We start from the raw sequence: 19,549 nt of genomic DNA on the forward strand, positions 1-19,549 counted from the left end.
TAAACGCATTTCACTTTTTTCCCCCTTCACATAGCCTAGGTATGGTCATAAGGAATGCAACCTGGGAGGACTTGTGCCCTGGGGAAATATTTTTCACAGAGGGTTTAAGGGGACGCTCATTATCACAATATATTGAAAGAATAAAGTGAGGGCCCCAGGACAGGTCCCTGGGGTATGCGTATGTATGGGAGTTGATTGTCCTTCATGCTACGCTCTATATCACCAGCTGACCTCAGAGGAGAACATCTGCGAGCTGTGATCTGCAGGCACGTGTGGACCGCTCCAGGGGCAGGTTGGAGATATGGTGAGTAAAGACAAGCGCCATTACCATTTGCTGCCGCCATGTTTTTTCATCTGTGCTTTTTCCAAACAATGTCATCACTCAAATAGACTGTAGGAATGTGCGCTGGTGTAAATATTGCATGTGAATTGACATTCTCCATACGTCATGAATTTTAATTTAGCACTGTTCATGTTTGTGTAAAGGTTGGCCGCTATAACTGCTTACTTTTCTTGAGCCATGTGTCAAGTTTTCATTTGGTTGTTTTGACAATGTGGTAAGCCAAGGTAAAATGTGATACATATAGTGATTCGACAAAGCAGTTGTTACCAAAATGCAAGGCCGGTTCAGGGCCATCGACAAGAAGAATAGCACATTTACTTTAAGATTCTTATTTTCAGTTCAATAGTGTTTTTGCTACTCTAACTATGCGTCTGCAGAATGACTTGTTGCTCCCAGACACTACTACCACAGTGGGGAAGGAGTGGGCAAAAGTTAGGGGGCAAGGTAGCACCTCAGCCCAATTTTTCTTAGAGCACCAAATCGGAGCTTCTAAAATACATTTTGTGTGACCAGAATATTTTTTCATGACACTGGAACAAATGTCTCTAAACAGATTACACAAAGGGGGTAAAATACCCTATATGTGGTTCTCCCAAGAATGTGCGCAATCCACATAATTCACAATGAGGACTGAATCCCAACATTTCATGAGTGGTTTGGGTTGGTGCCAAAGTGTAAAACAGCCCAGTGACACATCCGCGGCACTAGATCATGTCTCTTAACAGCGCGGAACACTGAAGGCCTGTTGTTGTTGAACAGAGCTCACTAACTCAACTCGAGAATGCAGCGTCCAGCAACAGTTGTCTATACAGTGGCCAATCACCTGATATGCACGGATCACGTGTCCCAAATACATAGGATGCCACAAATAGTGCAAGTCTGGAGCAAATGGCAGCTTCCTCTCATGTTTTGAAGTTGAGCTGGCACTGCCACCTCCTCTGGCTGGTGTTAATCTGCCATGAACAGGCCAACATTGTGCCAGCACTGCAGTGCAAGTGAGTAGGAAACAGGTGGTTCTCCATAGCCCTGGCCTGAGCATAATAGGCTGCAGAAGGACGTAGACTTGGCCTGCTCGCCTCCTCGGGGAGAGTTTCTCCAAAGCCACATTTATTAGTGAAAAGAAACCAGCCCTGAAAACTACCCCATGATTTACACCTCTGGATTAGGCACAAAGAAGAATGTTCTATTTTTGAGGCTGGGCTTTGCGCAAAAATGTGGCACATTACATTGCTCACCAACTGGCAACAAGAACAAGCATTAAAACTACTGTAAAACAATCAGTGTGCTCCAGTTCCAACGTTCATTTTGATCATATAAAAAACATATGCATGAGTCTGAAATCTCAGTCCACAAGAGGTCTCAGTTCACTGCCATACTGGTGACTGTCCCAAGCATGGACAAGGGTTGCATCTGGAAGGATATCTAGCATGTTGTGCATTGAAATCGTGTAAGCTCAGTAACACAAAAGCTAACTACAATGGGTCAGAAGTCAGTGCACTTTTTCTGGGAAAGTTATTTAACATCAAAGCACTGCAAGGCTCAAGGCAATTCACAAAGACGGTCATGTGAGAAGATGCGCAGGAAATGCACACGACAAACAGAAACAGTAGAATGTGTTATCTTAATCAGACTTTATAAAAACAAAAAGTTTCCCAATGCATTTACTTGATTTTGCTCAAGCCTCGTTCCATGCGATGCAGATTAAAGTCGGGTCTGGTTATTGTCCTGAGCATTGCAGCCCTCTGTGCCGACTGTAAAAAGGAGATACTTGATGCTCGCGGGACTCTCTGTCATCCGAACACATCTTCAGCAAATAAAACGCCTATTGTTATGCCGCAGATAAAAGGAAAAGAGGAATATCTCTGTTCATAAATTATTCCATCCTTACATGAAAGACAACAGGCTCTTTTGAAGAAGCACGCCGTCCCCATGTCTTCAAAAGGCCCACTCCGCTGTTATCACTTATGTCTTGGCTGGAGCACAGAGTGTGATTCCGTGGATTTGGAGAAATTGATAGCAGATTGTCTTCGAGTCCTCGCCTGGCATAGAGGACACGCATGGTAACGCAGCACAAATGTCCGCTGTCTGCACAAAGAGGGGAATAAAGGAAAATGCTGACTGAATTTTCAACCATAATTTTGGATGGATGATAAAACAGAAACGAATGACTACAAGGTCAGTAATCGCAAAATTGATCATTTGAAGACATAACCTATTCTTAGAATTATCTTGTTTTACCACTGTGAGAGTCATTTAGTGGTTCAGCAGAAAGAGGTAAGGGCACTGGGTTATAATTAAACTTTCAAAAGACGTAACTATGGACAAGTTCAAAGTGACAACCTTCACAATAATGCACTGCAGTTGCCCACTGCTACCGACATGCTTCGAAGACATATTTCCCAACTGTTACATTAAAGTATACGTAATTATAATGCATGAGAGGAACAATGCCTTTGGAAAAAAGGTCTCAGAGTTATTGTTGGTATTGTGATAAAATACGAGGCTCAGCTAAATAAAAGGGTTAGGGTAAGAATAAAATACAATTTAACAAGTTTGAAAAATCAAATCTCTTTTAAAATTTTATTTAAATTGTGTACATATATATTTTATTTATAAAGACATTTAAACTTTATTGCAATGAAGTTCAATGTTGTAATATACCTAACAAGGTATATTACAATTATTGACTTTGGTTAGTGGCCATAATGTGAATAGATTAATTCAGGGCTTATGTGAATATAATGTGTGGGAAACATGATCTACTCACAGATTCTACAATTTTACATTATGGCTTATTTAATTGGCTGCTATATTACAAAAATGTTCTTTATCCCCCATAAAAAAGCCAAAGTCATCGGCCGCTGCAGAAAGGGTGTCGTTACTCTTGCAGCCTCTGAGCCCCACCAGCTTGTCACACTAATAGCTCCAGTCAGGTGTCAGTCAACAATACGCAGACAGCCTGGGGAGCCAGAGCAGGTCCAAGGCTCGGTGCAGCACTTGGCCAGAGATGAGAGAGCCACAAGAAGAAGGAAGGAGGCCTGCTTCCAATAAAGCACTGGTATCCTGTGAGGCAACTTTACTTCATAATCATAAATCGTCCGCATGGAAATTGGGGGCTTCGTCATAATCCGCCATATAGCAGGAACTTTTCGGAATCAGACAATGCAATGGAAGTTGAACATCAAAGGGGAAAATTTGACATTCTCAAGGTTCTCTGACAAAAGAACGTTTCAGAGAGCTTAGAGTTGAGTGCAAGTTCAAAGTTAAAATGGCATATATTTATATTATTGCAGTTCAATGGCTGAGCGTTCACCCACCAATCCAAAGGTTGTAAGTTCAAGCCTAGTTGTGTCCTTAGGCAAGACACACCTTGCCTCCTGTGTCTGTGTCCATGGGTGCATAAGTAAGTGTATTTGAGTGTGAATGTGGGACAATTATCCCATGTCTAGAATTCATATAAATGTCATGATGTTCACGTGTTTATTTGTCCTTTATTTAACTACAAATGTCCCTCAGAGATGTAAGGAATCTGATTTCCGAAAAAGTCTCATAGTCCCCAGAGGAAACCTATTATACATGTCTTCTGGAGAAAACCTACTCAAACATGGGAAGAACATGCCCCACCTTGTTGTGAGACGAGAGTGCTTTTACCTGTGTATAAGAGCAGAAAAATAATGATGTTTCTGGAAAAAGTTTACGTTTTTCTAGTAAAAAAAAAATTGTTAGACCTTCTTTTGTTCATGTCTTTCTTAAAAACCTATGCATTCAAGTCATTTAAATCTATGAACTACAGATATGCTGGTGGGACTTCATCTTTTGTGTGATGAGCTGACTCCTTGTTGTCTCTCCTGGAGGCACTCAATGCCTCGGTCCCCAGGCTTTATTCCTTCACTGTTGCACTGGCCAGCACCAACTCCAGCCCATGCGTGTAATGCTGTTTGTAATGAGAAATCTAAACACGGAACAGCAGTGAGGCATGACAGGAATGTGTTTCCATTGGAACAAGCTTAATGCAAGAAAAAGTGAAAGAAAAAACACATAAGAAGAAAAGCTGGAGGCAGAGATGTGTCCAGAAGGAGCCTTGATTTGGGCCAAAGCGGAAGACTAATGTTATTGTACATAGGCTGTCACTCTGCCAGCCTCCCTCTACAATTGGTTCCCGGTTCCCTCCGCCCCACTCACTGTGTCTGTTTGCTCAGGTGGACAGTGACACACTTCTGAATGAGCCCCAGTTGTCCCCTAAACTTTCAGCACTGTGTCATCAGCCACAGTCGGCAGCGAGGCTACAGGGAGAGCTATGATCAGAAACATTAAGCCAACGTCAGGTGATAGTGGAGGTTCAGATAGAGGCACCAAAGAAGAAGGATGAGATGTGAGATAGAGGAAGGACATGAGAGGGTTAAAAAGATAAAAGGCGCCAGCAGGGAAAAGATGAGGAGAAATCCGACCACCCATTCTGAAAATTAGAGAGGGGCGGTTTAGTGTAGAGGCCTTCTTGGTTTATGGTCCACGGAGGATGCCTTGAAACTGCGCTGTTTAGAGTTTATTTTATCATGCCACGCCGTCTCCGAGCCTCTGTCAGGAATCTCATTCTGCAAAGACTAATTACAGTGTAAACATTACATTAAAGTCCATAGGCCACTCCACTTCACTATTTACCTTTTCCTCCAAACAATCCTGACATCCCGCCTCAGATTGATTTTGTCCACACAAAGCCTTCTTTGCCGTTGTTTATTTGTTTTGAAACTGGCATGCAATCCATGCTGAACGAGATGGATACAGATTTCAGGAAGAATGTGGGGAACAGTGTTGAGGAGACTGGCTCTCACCTGTGAGACCAACTGTGATTTCTCTGCAAAAGTGAGTAAAACCAGCATACTCAATAAGAGTAAAAATATAAAAGTTCAACATGCCAAACATTGCGCAGATATGGCCCATTTTGTAACTGCTGAGTGTCAGAGCTGTCTGGGGTTCAGGGGAGAGCAGCGAAAATGTTTGAGTGCTCCTAAAAAAAACTGACCAGGAAACTGTGCTGTTCCCAGCTTCATTAGCACATGCTCTGGTGCCGAGGAGTGGTCACTTGGTGTCAGTCACCTGCATAGCTGAGTCAAGAAACTTAATTACTACCACATGGTCCCGAAAGGGCCGGAAGAAAATGCTTTCAAGGCAACCAGAGAATTATGGTCTCCCAGATCTCCTAGCAAATAAAATAAACAAGCACTGCTACTGCGTGCGAGTATTTCGCATGTGTCACTGTTGTATCGTTCTATTTATTTTTCACTTTATGGGACCTTTAACAGATCACAAGAGATTGTTTGAAACCACATCCTATTTTTGAGGGCTGCGTAAAACACAGCACAATTGAACAGTTTTGTGGAAATACATCTTAAACTCCACAATATAAAACAGCAATTTAAATAATTAAGTTAATATTTGTTAATTCTTCCCAATCCAGCTCCAAGTTACAAGTGCACTCCTTTTTAGCCCAGATAAATGTCGAACAGCAGGAATTCCATTTTCTAACTTTATAGGAGGAGAATCAATTGTAGGTACAATATAATTTGTCAAATGTGTGTGTTTGAAATTCCAAAAGTAAGTCGTGAGAAGAAGTGCAACTTACCGTTGGTTCAAAACACTCGGCGGCTTATTATATAGTAGTATGCACTAATTGCACTTATTGTTGAGTGGGTCCCTGGCATTCACGTGCATGATTTCAGTGCTGACACCTGAGCAGTGTTGATCAGCGGCCAGGCCCCGTTCGCCCGCAGCTGCCTGGGAGGTGTAATAGGTTGTCTTACAAAGCACAGACAGGAAATGAACCCATGGTATCTCACTAGAATAAGCTACATCTGGATCCAATTATTCATCCCAGTTGTTTTTGGCCTGTGATAAATGATTTAGTTACTCTGCCGACACCATTTCTCAAATACACAATGGGCTGTATATGATGATGCTTGGTGATAAAAGTCATTTACCTGCAGCTGTGAGCAGAGTGTAATTAGACTGGTGCTGAGGGTTTGGTCACCTCAGAGCTGTGAGTTGTTTCTATTATTATTGCTTTATAAATCTCCCAAGCCTCCTGTAATGTAACAACACTGTGGTCATTACTGCTCTTATCGGGGCCTGATGACCTGATGTGAGAGTTGTGTTGCACTTGCACGCAGGGTGGAGAGGAGCAGCAGTGCTCAAATACCTTCACTGGCCAAATCAAACACGGGCATTTCTGCGGTGACCACAAGAGAACCTTTAATAGCTCCTCAGAGGTTAGGAACTGTTGACAGTTAATAAGTCATAAAATTTCCCCTTGAAGAGGATGCGAGATTCCATCTGCAGGGCACCCAGTACAAAGAACCGGAAAATAAAGATCTGCCGATGGAAGTGGACTGGAATCTCTCTGGGGCTGCTTGGTCTCCAGTGCACACATCTCAAGGCTTTCTGATTCTAGACACATGCAGGAAAAATGACCACATTATAGAGTCATTTTCTCTTAAAGAACATCATCTTCTCTCACTTTTTACACAAGACGGAGCCTTGAAACTGGAAACTGACCTTTGAGATTGCACTTGGTATTACTGTGGTTGTCATCTATTTTCCTTGGCCCGTGGGATGTTTGCCATGGTAACAGCACACAGCGGGCCGTCTGGGCTGACCCGTGCTGTCCTGCGCATTTCCCAGCGCTCCTGTGATGAAGGGAAGTCTCTGCACTGATCCCTAGCCCCTGATGAGAGGCCTTCTCCATTTCAGCTCCAGGACCCGGGCCCCCATGTGCCTCTCTGCCCCTCTGCCACACCACCCCCTTCTAACCACACAGGGCATCACTTCCTCTAATAAGCAGCGATTTTCTGTAACATACTCCCAGGCTGTCTCTGCTGTTCTCTCAAGAGACAAGTGTTATAGCTGTGCTGTGCGGAGCCTCGGTCACGTTGACGTTTGTTTAATTGTTCTAGCTATAAAGCATGACTTCCCGACATCACTAGACTTTTCCCATCCTTCAGGGCAGCATTGTTCTGTAAGGCTATAATTGTCCCGTACATGTGCTTGGACAGGTGTCTGCGGCGCTGACCTGAAAGTGGAACAGGTTTCGCCGATGATGGAGCAGCAGACAGCGACTGAAGACTCAACAGAAGTACACAGACACGCTCGAGCAGCCTCACCTGAGGACTGAGCTAACAATGTTTTGGAGTGTTTTCAAAGTCTGGGACATCCTTATCCTGGGACGACCAGAGAAGAAAAGTTGTGTTTTTTGTGTCCTGTGGGGTTGAAAGAAGGAAACCTATTGACAAAAGCATGAAAATATTTTATCACTAGCAGCAGGGGCAAGAGTGTTTTAATGACCTGATCCACAGGGCCCTGGCTGGCTGCGGGCTTTCTCAAACTGCAAAGGGTCCACTGGTCCGCCTGCCAACCCCAAGGGCAGCGGAGAGATGAAACAGATAAGATAATTGTTCCTAATGAAATCCAGATCTCAAGGTCCGTCTGGGCCGAACCACCTTCTCCCCCTCTACAGCACTGCTCCATATTGATCTTGAATTTGAAGAGAGCGGTGGAAGTCAGTCCCTAATTCAAACCAGACCTGCATGAACCCACTCTGCTCCAGCTCCGTGGCGTTTGAAGTCCCGAACACGGCACCTTGAGCCCGCTGGACCCCGTCGTCATGACAACCCTAATTATCTTCTTTTACAGGCTGCTTTTACACAGGAAGCCAGCCATTATGTTCTTTAGGCATTTGCATATCTCTGGGGCACAAGTTAAAGGTTGCACAAATGAACCAAAATAACACATAATATGAACACAAGCGCACGCATGTGTGAGAAAGTGACAGAGTGCAGCGCTGGAATACTTTGGCAGACTTCTCTTTTGTTAAACATTTCTACAATTACTCGCTCAAACATGTGTGCCCAAGGACAACTGACACTTGGACTTTCTGCACGAATCCTTTGAGAAAACCTCTGTGCTCAACGTGATCCGTGTACGTGTTGTTTTGTCAAGAAAACTTTACGATGTTTTGTGGACTTTCTCTGTGGACAGACTCTATAAATTCTTTGTGAAATGAAGAAACAGAACATCAAAAGAATCATGCATTGGGAAATGAAGAGTCTTTGTTTGCTTTCAGTCTTCTTTTATTTATAATTTTGAGTTTAGTCCTAAGAAAGCAACATTCAAATGACAATACATTATTCACTCTCATAATGTGATAATGCACTTGTAATACAAAGTCAACACAGAGCTGTTTTTCCTGATGCGTTTCCAGTGGAGGGAAGTTAATGTGCCACATGTATTTCTTTTCTCATGGACAATGTACACTGGTACCAGACTATTTGGCTTAAAAACAGCAGAACCTGATTCAGGCTGGACTCTTTTTACAACATGAAACACATTTTTTTCTAAGGTTTTTGAAACCCATAATTGTGTTATTGTCTTATTTTGTTTTTAAACGTTGTGAGAACAAATTATAATTCAAAGTGTATATGACAATTTAAACTTTTTACCAGAGCATAGATTACTTAATTATATTTGAGATTTACCTGAACTTTCCTTATTTTTGCCTGGTTTTGTTATACTTATGCAGTGCAATCATACTGTACCAATGGGCCTTGAGCAAATCGGAGTCCAGAACTCTCCCTCTTCTTTTGCCCCTAATGTTTTTGCAACTTTCAAATGCAACTTTTATTTTTCAACCTGTCTATGCACAAATATTAAAATACATTAATATACATTAATATACAAATATGAATACATTATCCCATCAAATTAAGCAATAGTTATGAGAACATTAACACCATGTACTTAATGTGTCATAGGCTTCTGTGTGGATCACTGTGTGTTTAGAGCAATGCTGGGTTTATGAGATATGGACTAAATATGCTGCATTTTTCTCATATAAATATAGGGACATTTTCTGAAAATTGTAATATTATTTTTATTCACTGTGAAACAAAGTTTACAGTCTCATATGCATAACTGTTTAAAATGACAACTGTGACCTTTGATGTTAATAGAGGGAGGGGAAAAGTATCTATTTGGGATGAGCGGTTTCTCTGTGGTGACGTGATAAAAGGGCAGTCAAATCTTGTTTAATCCATTTTAATTAACAATAACAAGTAAAGAAAAATCTGACAGATACAAACAGAAATATTGCTTTCAATTTATTGTTCAAAAAAACTTTGTGGCACAATAAAAAGGGCTTTTCACAAAGCGAAAATCTATCACTGCGAGAATGCGTCAGCGAGAGCCCGGTGCTCTCGGTCTTATTCCTTTTGTTAGTTCTTGAGCATTGATTTATCATTTTTCTGTTCTCTGTCTTTTCAAACACCTGCGCTACGCTTAAAAATGTCAAATGCAAAAATATTTGTAGGGGACAGGCAAGTGATATACAAAAAAAATAATTCAAGTTGCAGTTCAATCAAAACATTTTAAGTCATGCTCAACAATCAATAACTTCTATAGCTCATGATATTATAAATTGACTTAATCCTTTCATTTGTTGCCCTGTAAGTTATTTCCAAAAAATGTGTTTTATATCCTTATTTTGTTCTTATTCCTGGCTTGCGTTGGAGGTTTTCCCCTTGTGATGTCGCCAAAACAACCTAATCAAATAGCCCCGTGCAAAAAGTTAGGTCATAAAACCAATAGTGGAGAGTGAGTAGACATTAAAAGTGAAGTGGGCTGAGTCATTTAGCGCTGGAGTCCTATGGCCAGTGTATGTGTGTCGCCCTGCCGCGGGGTCACACGCACACGTGAATGAGAGGGGGAGGCAGAGGTCGACCAAACACACTGTTCTCCCACTGCCCCAGTGTAAAACTATCTGCCAAACGCCAGGGCTCCTCTTTGAACTTGATTTAGCACTCCGGTCACAACACGATGGGATGAACGCTTAGCTTGGACTGCGATGACACGGAGATAAGCCGGAAAAACAAGTTTGTTTGTGGTGTCTTACGATCGGGATTATCGGTACATTTTAATGGGGTTACTTCATGGGGGGATGGATGTTTACTCTCATTAGGACTATGTTGTGCCAAGCTGCCTAATAAACTTTTGTTTTACTAAACTCCATTCCGAGTTGGGACATTGCATTTTAAAACAAAGAAGGTGGTGGCTTTGGAAGCTCACCTGCTGGTGCACAATCACTGCTTTGAACATTTCAAAAGCTGGAATATAATTAGCTGTTTTATCAATGGAGAGTTATGTTGCCATTTACCAAGTGCCACTTACTAAATGATACTTAGTCATTTTAGATTTCAAACACCCAACTCTTCTCTAGATCAACAATTTTAGTGGGAAATACAGAATCATTCAGTGCACCTTACATAGATCGATTATTGGTCACTTTTATGCAATATTTTAAAAAATGTTACGTTTCACATATTCTCAGCGCAATGTGCAGTGTAATGTGAAATCATTGATCATTTTAGGATAGGAGACATGACATTTGTGGAATGTCACCAAAATATTGCACACATTTTTGGGTTGCAAATTATCTGGAATGAATTGCGTAAAGGTGTGGCAGATGCCCTGGCACAAATAGTATAATCCTATTCTATTTATGCCGCTGGATTCAAATTGTTTTATTGATGCCCTTTTTTGCCTCTATCTAGGCCTGTCACGATAACAAAATTTTAAGTTCGATATATTGAGGCAGAAAAGTATCACGATAAACGATATATCGACACTAACGATACTAGATACTGTCAACTCTCAGGCATAAAAATGACAGTAATCCTTTGTTCAAAAAGTGCAAAATCATATCCTAAAATACCACACAAGCTGCAATAGTTTTACAAGGGAAAATAAGGGGAAAATGCTAATAAATGTACAGACGATAAACATCGAGCCCAAAAATGTATCGTTTATCTGTTATTTACTGAACGATAAATCGATATAGTAATTATCGCGACAGGCCTACCTCTATCTCTACTTTTTTGTTTTATCTTTAAGGATCATTTTGTGACGTGCTTTCCTTTACAGTTGTCCACAATAGTTGGTATCAAATCCTTGTCTCCTTCATGATGTGGCCTAACTGGTCCCGTTCGCCTCTACCAATCGCTTGTGTGATTAAGCGAGTCAATACCAATGTCATGAAGTTAATTACTTGTGTTTCCACTGGACAAACATGCAAACAGCAGCCCCTCGTCTTGCTGCATGGGCCGCTGTTGGATCAGGTGCTGCTGTCGTTGGTCTGCGAATCCTGACGTCTCGCTGCCTGGAAGTGAGAAAGCACACAATGAGTCATAACATGTGCACGACATTAACAATGCGCCCTGAGCGTGTATCACAATGCGCTGGCTTTACAGCGAGGCCGCGTACTCTTTGGAAGCCCTCTGTATACGTAGCAGAGCACTTTTTATCTCGTGCTTTTCCAAATGTGGAGCGATGACAAACACATTTAAAAGCTTTATTCCTTATTTACTGCAAACTCGTTCATCATACTGACTCAAAGGGCCGCATTCTCGAGTGTGGAATGTCCGCAGTGATGGTCAATTTAATTTACTCTGCTTCGAGACAATTCGGCTAATCTCCCAAGAGCTAATTCACCGAAAATAGAGCATTTAAGCCACTATTGGAGAGAAATAAAGGGATCATTGTAAACGGAGGTAACAGCACATCAATTATCAGTGTGACACAGGAGGGCTGCACTGGTGGGACGGGGGCCGGCAGGTTAATGAAGGCAATAGGATTAATACCCAGGGAGCACCAGGCCCTCGGGCGAGTGAGCGAGTAGGAGGCTGTATCATTAGCTACATTAACTACAGACACACTCAGCACATGGACGTACTTTTGACTGCAACTAATGACCCAGTGGTTTATATTTTACATTCATCCCTTTTTTCCCCCACTAGCAAGACATGTCAGTCATTTTGATATTGATCTGTGTCGCCTTACTTTAGATATGCTTTGGTGAAGAGTGACAGTTGCATGGATAACTTCAATTAAATAGGTTTCAGTGAAATTATATTTGGCTTGAATAGAGAGGTTGAAATGTTTTAAACTTTATGCGACAGGTACTGTACTGGGTGGAAGTGGGGGAAGCAAATTGTCAGAGCCGAAACATGAACCCTTGATGCTGAGGCGATATTTTTACTGTATTTCCTTTGTTTTATCAAATGTTACGAACATATTCTTATTTACAATGTTGGCCTTACCCACTAGACTATCGGCTGTGCTGATTCTGGAGCACCAGGTGGGACACAGGAAGGCGAGGCAAGTTTACTTGTAGAGCACAATTCATACACAAGGCAATTCAAAGTGCTTCACAGATGCATAAAATTACAAGAAAGCAAATAAAATCAACAAAACATCAACACAAAAATGAATCAATTACAGTAAAAGGCAAGAGTGCACACTACAGTTTGTTTCAAAGTTTTCTTTCTATCTCTCCTTTTCAGCAAAGAGCTTTTAAAAGAAATAATACAAACACTGTGTTTACAAAATAATCATGTGCGGGTATCCCCTCACCACTACATAGAGTTAAATATCTTTAGGCTAGGATTTCCATGAGCAAGGCACTTTTCTTGGCATGCACAGATATCTCTGTGGCAAGCCGCTCTTGTCTTATGTTCGTATTTCATGGCTCTTCTTCTTTAAGAGTTTTATTACCAAGGAGATTTGTCTCTGCAGCGTTCTTTTAATTTACTTAATTGTTTTAGACTGAATGACCCTCCTTTAGGGAAAGTCTGAGGTCCATACTGGGAGACACTGTAAGCTCTCAGGCCCGTACTTTTGTCACATAGCACATGTCACAGGTGTTTGGGAAGAACCCTCAAACCCCATGTGCCTGGTGTGTATTTGCTCTAAACAATTGTATGACAACAATTCATAACTAAAGCGTATTTCTTGTGTATCATATAATCTTTCATAAAGTAAGTGACATTCCTTTGGGCCAGATGCCCCTCCTGACACCATTTACTCAGACGCACTCTTTGAGCAGTCTGGCCTGTGACTCTCATCCCATACAGTAATATCAAAAGAGTGTATTTATTTTTCAAGCAGGAAGCTGGTGTGAGTAATAGATTTTGTTTGTGGCGTAATAAAAGAAACAGTCATCAAGCGGTTTACATTTTATAGTGAGCAATCCCCTCCTCAGATGGGGCCTGCAGTGCTGTACGTATACACCGTCCTGATTGAAGATAAACAGGGGAGTGCTTGAAATCATGTGTTGGACTGCGCCAGGCCTCCCTTCGATCTGTGTGTTTATACTTCCTGTGAGCAGCCCTCTATTTATGGACAACTGAAGAACACAAATAATCATCCGCCTCCAGTCACCCCAAAATCTGCTTGTATTATCTTTTTTGCTGAGCCTTGTGTACGCTCACGCTGTCTTCTGATTGCCTGTTTATTATTGCTGCCTCTCTGCTGGGCCAATAGGGGGAATCCGGTCCAGTTCCATCAGGTGCCAAAGGCCTAGAGACTGTTCCGTCGTCACTGAGATCATTGTGTATTTCCTTAAAAACACTCAGATCTGTGTCCCGTGTCTGCAGCCTGGGTGGCACACATCACAAGGTGCACAGGTTTTGACAGTGCACTTGTATACAGGGCCGTGCGGTTCTGCCTACAATCAAACAAGTTTGAAACATGGCGTCACTCTCTTGGATCACTGTGATGAAGCGCTGACCTGTAATGACTTCTAAATTTCACCGTGAAATGTGTAATTTGGCAGCTTAAACACAGTGCGCGTCCACAAGCCTCACACACATTTAAACAAGTGTCCGGCATTTAGCCCATTGGCTGACTTATTCTTTTGTAAAGAGTTTGATCAAAATATCAAATGAAATGATTGGATATTATCTGGGCGTTGTTTACTGTGCATTGATGAATCAAATAAATACATGCATTTATTTATTTGCACTGGAATCATTACAGATTAAATGAAAAGGAATACCGTGGAGTTTGCTAAAGGAATAATAAACCAAAGCATTCTAACATACAGTAAACATTAATATTATTTCGCCCTGATCGTGCTTCTTTTTCTGTTGCTTGTGCAGGTTCATTACTTCAAACTGAATGAAGGCACTTTTTAAGTTTTATTCTTCCTTATTATTCGCTATGTTTATATCAATGATACAGTTTAATTTCTTCAGGCTCAGAGTGTCTTTTGCAAGATGGACTTTGATTTTCACATTCCGTTTTTTTCTCTTTTTCTCTTTGGCACCAGGTGTAGCGTCGGTGTACAACGAAAATCACAAATCTGGTTTCTATTAGACCGTAATGCACACCACCTCTCCTTCAAATTCTCAATATCGTGTTGACAAGAGCGACTCTAATGTTTCACATGTGCACTAAATACTGCACTTTTTTCTCAAGACGTGCACTGACATAGATTTATTCATAAAAGTCCCTGTCTGGTTGAATCATTCAGGCGTCAGTTCAGCTTTTGTCTTTTCAAAGAAGAACTGAATTTCACTTATACTTAAGTCACGTCGTCCCAGGTGTTAATATATACATAACAGATGCATATTTGTAATCAATAATAATAATGATAACAATAATAATAACAATAATAATAATAATAATAATAATAATAATAATAATAATAATAATAATAATCGAGGTGTTATTGTTTTGTTACGGCATATTTGAATTTTGTTCATCATCATGACGTTGCTCAAGTTTCAAAGAAAGTATGTATTTATTCTGAGACCTTTCAAAAGTCTGATCTTGGTCAGTGGTTCCTGAGTGGACTGTGGAGTGAGTGTATCCTTTTAATAACTCGATGATTAATGCACGTCAGTTTCTCAGTAAGCCAACTCCCCTCCAAGCTGCGCCACCTCCTTCCCTAAAGTGCACGCACACACGGCACACACACTCGCCTCAAAGAAGCCTCGACCATTGTTGCTCTTTGGCGTTTGTAAAGTTAACAAACACAAATCGCACACAATCCCACTGGTAATAACGAGTTTTTTTCTCCCCCCACCACCATCACAACACACAGGCCTATACGTAATCCTAAAATGTGCGTGAAAATGGGTTGCCTACCTGGGCGTCGACGACGTCAGATCGCGGCTGGTGTTCGCAGGTGGCCCTTATTTTAATCCGTTTTAATTAGAGCAACATTAACGAGGCGAACGGAGAGGTGCAGGCTCCGCGTTGGTGTGTGTGAGAGAAGCAGACTGCTCGGTGGAGCTCTCTCTGAAGACTAACGCACTGTGCCGAGCCTGCACTCTCGGAACATCTGCTCATTTCACGTGACGTTTTTTTAAAAATACTAACATCTGGTCTAAATAGGTTTCATTCTGTGCCTCTGCATCGTGTCAATTGCCAACTCCTCTCTTTCCCCCCAAAAAGAAAATGGAACGATTTTAGGATTGTGTAGTTGTGGAATACATTTTTATACTTTTTTTCTCCAAACAATAAAGCAACTTCTTTGAGATACGTCACATTCCATAGTCTGCGATTCATTATTGAAGTGGTTTATCCTTTCCGAATTACAACCACGTCCTTAAGTCTAATTGATGCCAGAAATGTTATTTTTTTTGGGGGGGTGCAGAGCGTGTCAAGGTTTTGTGTCCTTTTGAAAACGCTCACTTTGCAGATACAGGCTATACCTTCGCGGCCTCCTTAAATTTCATAGACATCTGGGAATTCCATACATGCCTCGCAAGTCAATTACACACCTTCAAACGGGCACACGCTTTGATTCGGACAGTGGGAAACACTTTCCCAGATCAGGGAGATCAATCAGGAAGATGCAGTGACAGATTTATTTTGTGACAATAATCAAGCATACCTTTCAAAGGCACAAGGGCACGCGCACATCTCACTGCAATTAATATTAGTGGTTCAAAATAACATAAAATTGAGGTATTATTTTATTATTTAGTTTGTTTTTGTTTTGTTTTGAAGGTTTTTACGCACTCCGTTATTGCGCGCTTTTTGTGCGTAAAATCCAATTAATGTTCCATTAATACACTATTAGTGACATTTAGCTTTCTAGGCTAAGTGTGAAAAGACAAAATGAAGAATAGAAAGAAAAAGATGGCTGATGAGTAAATGTTATTTAAAAATTTATATTTTACTTGTGATTGGTTGCGCGTTCTTCTTTTTAAAGGTAACGAGCTGCAGTTTGTTAAAAATAAGAAATATTAAATAAACTAAAAATTAGTATACAATATACGAGTTAAGAATGACATATTTTGAAATTGCGTTTTAACAAAGTGGGCTCAGGCGTCCATGCCTGTGCTACATTGTTTTCGGATTTATTTTTGTTTGATCCACAGCACTACCCGCATTCTACTTTTCATGGCATTTAAATAAAAAGAAATACTGTACATTTTCCTTTTCTCTACTTTTGCACGAGCTGCACGCAATCATTAACCATTAAGTCATTAAATCTAATGCATTGTGCTACTTCAAACAATAATAAAAGAAGGCCTATTCTCTAAACTAAAGCATTATGTTTGGCACTGAAAAATATGTGTCTTCGTAGCGTGAAATACACAAGCAAAAACAATGATTCATTGTATTTTTCTTTATTGCAAAAATACAAATATTTACAAAACATGATAAAAAATAGGATTGTATTTGTAATTCAGACACAGGATCGTTTTCTTCCATGAAACACGTTTCACCAATAAATAAATAAATGTTTTCTGAAAGTCTTTTGCACAGGTTTTATCCACACTTCAGGGCCAACACGTCGCCCCTTGACAGACTCACAGAGAACTGCTTCGGTGCACTTTGACCTCAGCAGAATTAAGTCCAAAGGCATGCATTAAACTCTATTCTCATCTGAAAATGACATTATGAACATTCGTCGTCAACAAAGAAGGAGCTTTTTCTGGTGGGTCGTGGAGTCAAGGCGTAACGGGCCTCTGCGTAAAGTCCCCAACACACAGCCTCTGTCGTCTTTGTTTAAATAGTGATTTCATGTATCCAGCATGACTCCAGATTTGTCCCGTTGGAATGTAATATCAGCAGTCACCTGAGAAAGACAAATAAACAAGTTAGTACGACACAAGTATAGTTTCACTTGCCTTTTGTGGCTCTATCTTGTCAAACAAAAATAAAGGCTTCTGTCCAGCTGTAAGACGGCATGTAACAGTGGGAAATTGTGCGTAAAAACAGGCGCGCACAAGACACTTTAGAAAACAGTGCGTACCATTTTGGGCATAATTTCTCCTTGTGCTAGTGAGATGTTGACATGGACCAAGCGCCCTCCATCCTCCACACAGAGAATGCATAGCTCAGCCTCTCGTGTGCCACATAACTACAACTTGACATTTTGGAGTCCAGCTCATCACTCTGCAGCACCTGGCAAAGGAAGTCGATGTACCTGGCCGCTAGTTTTAAGGTCTGTATTTTGCTCAGTTTGTCCGAGGGCAATGTGGGGATTATTTTGCGTAAAGATGCAAACGCCTCATTTAGAGACTGAGTCCTCTGTCGCTCCCGCACGTTGGCCATGACCCTTTGCGACTGGAGCTCCTCGAAAGACTGGGGACTACTGCTGCTGGACTTCTTGCCTCTTTTCCCAGGGGTAGGGCTATCAGAGTCCTCCCCGTTTTTCCTGCTCGGTCTCCTCTTCCTCCCACTGCGCTTCGGTTGCCTGTCCAGCTCCCCCTCGCTGTTGCTCAAGCTATCCACAGGAGAGACAGGGGAGCTGCCCGACTCTTCACCCAGATTTTCCTCCGACATCACCACTTTGGGTTGATGATGACGACCGCGCGAGTCTACGAAAAATAGTTCCCTTTCATGAAGTCAACGCGTTAGTCCACCTGTGTCGTTCTGTGCGTCGCGGCGGACACAAAAGTATCCATAGATGAGTCTCCAGTAGGACAAATCTTTTCTGATACTTGAGAAACTTAGGCAGTTCTTATAGGCTGCTTGGCGTAAACTTTTAGGAAGGGACGTGATTGGCCAAGGAGGCGGATTACGTAAGGCGGGGGGAGGACGTACATAAGGAACTGAAATACTAACAGTAAAAGTCAGTGGTGGACAGATATCGCTCAAGCCTAGAGCACACAATAGAAAGAGTGTAAATCTATTACTTTAAGCTTTACAGTTGCAGAAATATGCGTAAAACAATTTCAAAACATTAAAACAATAGAGTTTTTACAACAGAAGTTGTAAAAGTAACTTTGTTCTATTTAACAGACTCAAGTTTCCTTATTGTTTTTTGAAACACTAAAAAGAAAATGTTTTATGCAACTCAACAGTAAAAAAAGAAAAGAAATGAATTCAAGTTTTTAGGTCCATCCTCGTATATGTTTTTTTGTCCTTGCGCCTCAAACTCTTTGATGGGCTTCTGTTATTTCACCGCCCACAAGGGGGCATGTTATGATATGATGCCGTTTTACCCCGCTCTTTATGAGTACTTCAAGTGTTATATAACAAAGTCATATTTCAGCTCCAGAAACAACAGAGTGATTATTCCCCAAGCTTCAATCACAGACATGGACAGAGCATGCTCCGTGCGTAAAGCTGCTGTCCTGGTATTTACTGCAGTGCTGATACAATATCCATCTTGTTTAGTGGAGGATTACTTTGTTTAGGTTAAGAAGACTGTGGTCCACAGGAGCCGCATCTGGTTCAGGAAACAGGGGGCAGACAAGGCCAAAGGTCACAACACCAGTGAACATCCATTTACATCTATGAGGGGCCTGAGAGTGAAGCATTGTTTCACACAACCTGGGGCTACCCACAGACACAGGCTTGTTTAACTTGGGCTCTGACTTGTCATTAAGTGAAAAATGCACAGCAGATAATGTGAATGATGGCACTATTTTTATAGTGTGAAAAATGGCAAAGGGAGAACTGTTTTTGTAAAGAAAAAGAAGTGAAGAAACATACCTGCTAGTTGGGCCAGGTGTATGTACCTGCCTTTTGTCACTGTCCTTGGTGCTGATTTCACCTGTAACAGCTGCTTTCAACTTTACTCTCTTATGATTGTTATGTGGGTGCTGTTCGCTATAATTTCAGCTAATTTAATCCACAAGGCACAGTTTGTATGTTCTTCGGATTTGTTCCAAGTTGCACTAGGAAGGGAAAGAGTACAAACAATTGCTAACATGTTTAACGCTGCATACCTGAAGGCACATGAGTTGCTGTTTGGAAAACAGAAGGTAAAACAAGGCACTAATTCTAATATTTACTTTTCCCCAATTTATTTGTTGATTCTTGTGAGGACTTCAGATTGCTGGTGCTTGGGACTATTGAGAAAACACAGCTGCTCCTTGAGAATATGATGTCACCACGAGACAACTCCTCCAAGTGTTG

The 19,549-nt window shown here is 41.4% G+C and overlaps 1 protein-coding gene across 1 annotated transcript; it reads right to left on the minus strand.

The window, feature by feature from the left end:
- Nucleotides 1-16,862: 16,862 nt before the first annotated feature.
- On the minus strand, nt 16,863-18,102 carry twist1b (twist family bHLH transcription factor 1b). The gene is made up of 2 exons (XM_079561262.1): nt 17,436-18,102; nt 16,863-17,258 (listed from the first exon to the last, which is right to left on the minus strand). The coding sequence occupies exon 1, from the start codon at nt 17,966-17,968 to the stop codon at nt 17,462-17,464; it is 507 nt and encodes a 168-aa protein (XP_079417388.1). The 5' UTR covers nt 17,969-18,102; the 3' UTR covers nt 16,863-17,258; nt 17,436-17,461.
- Between the last annotated feature and the right edge of the window lie 1,447 nt (nt 18,103-19,549).

The sequence above is a fragment of the Gobius niger genome, assembly GCF_951799975.1.
Source record: "Gobius niger genome assembly, chromosome: 8".
NCBI classification, from domain to species: domain Eukaryota; kingdom Metazoa; phylum Chordata; class Actinopteri; order Gobiiformes; family Gobiidae; genus Gobius; species Gobius niger.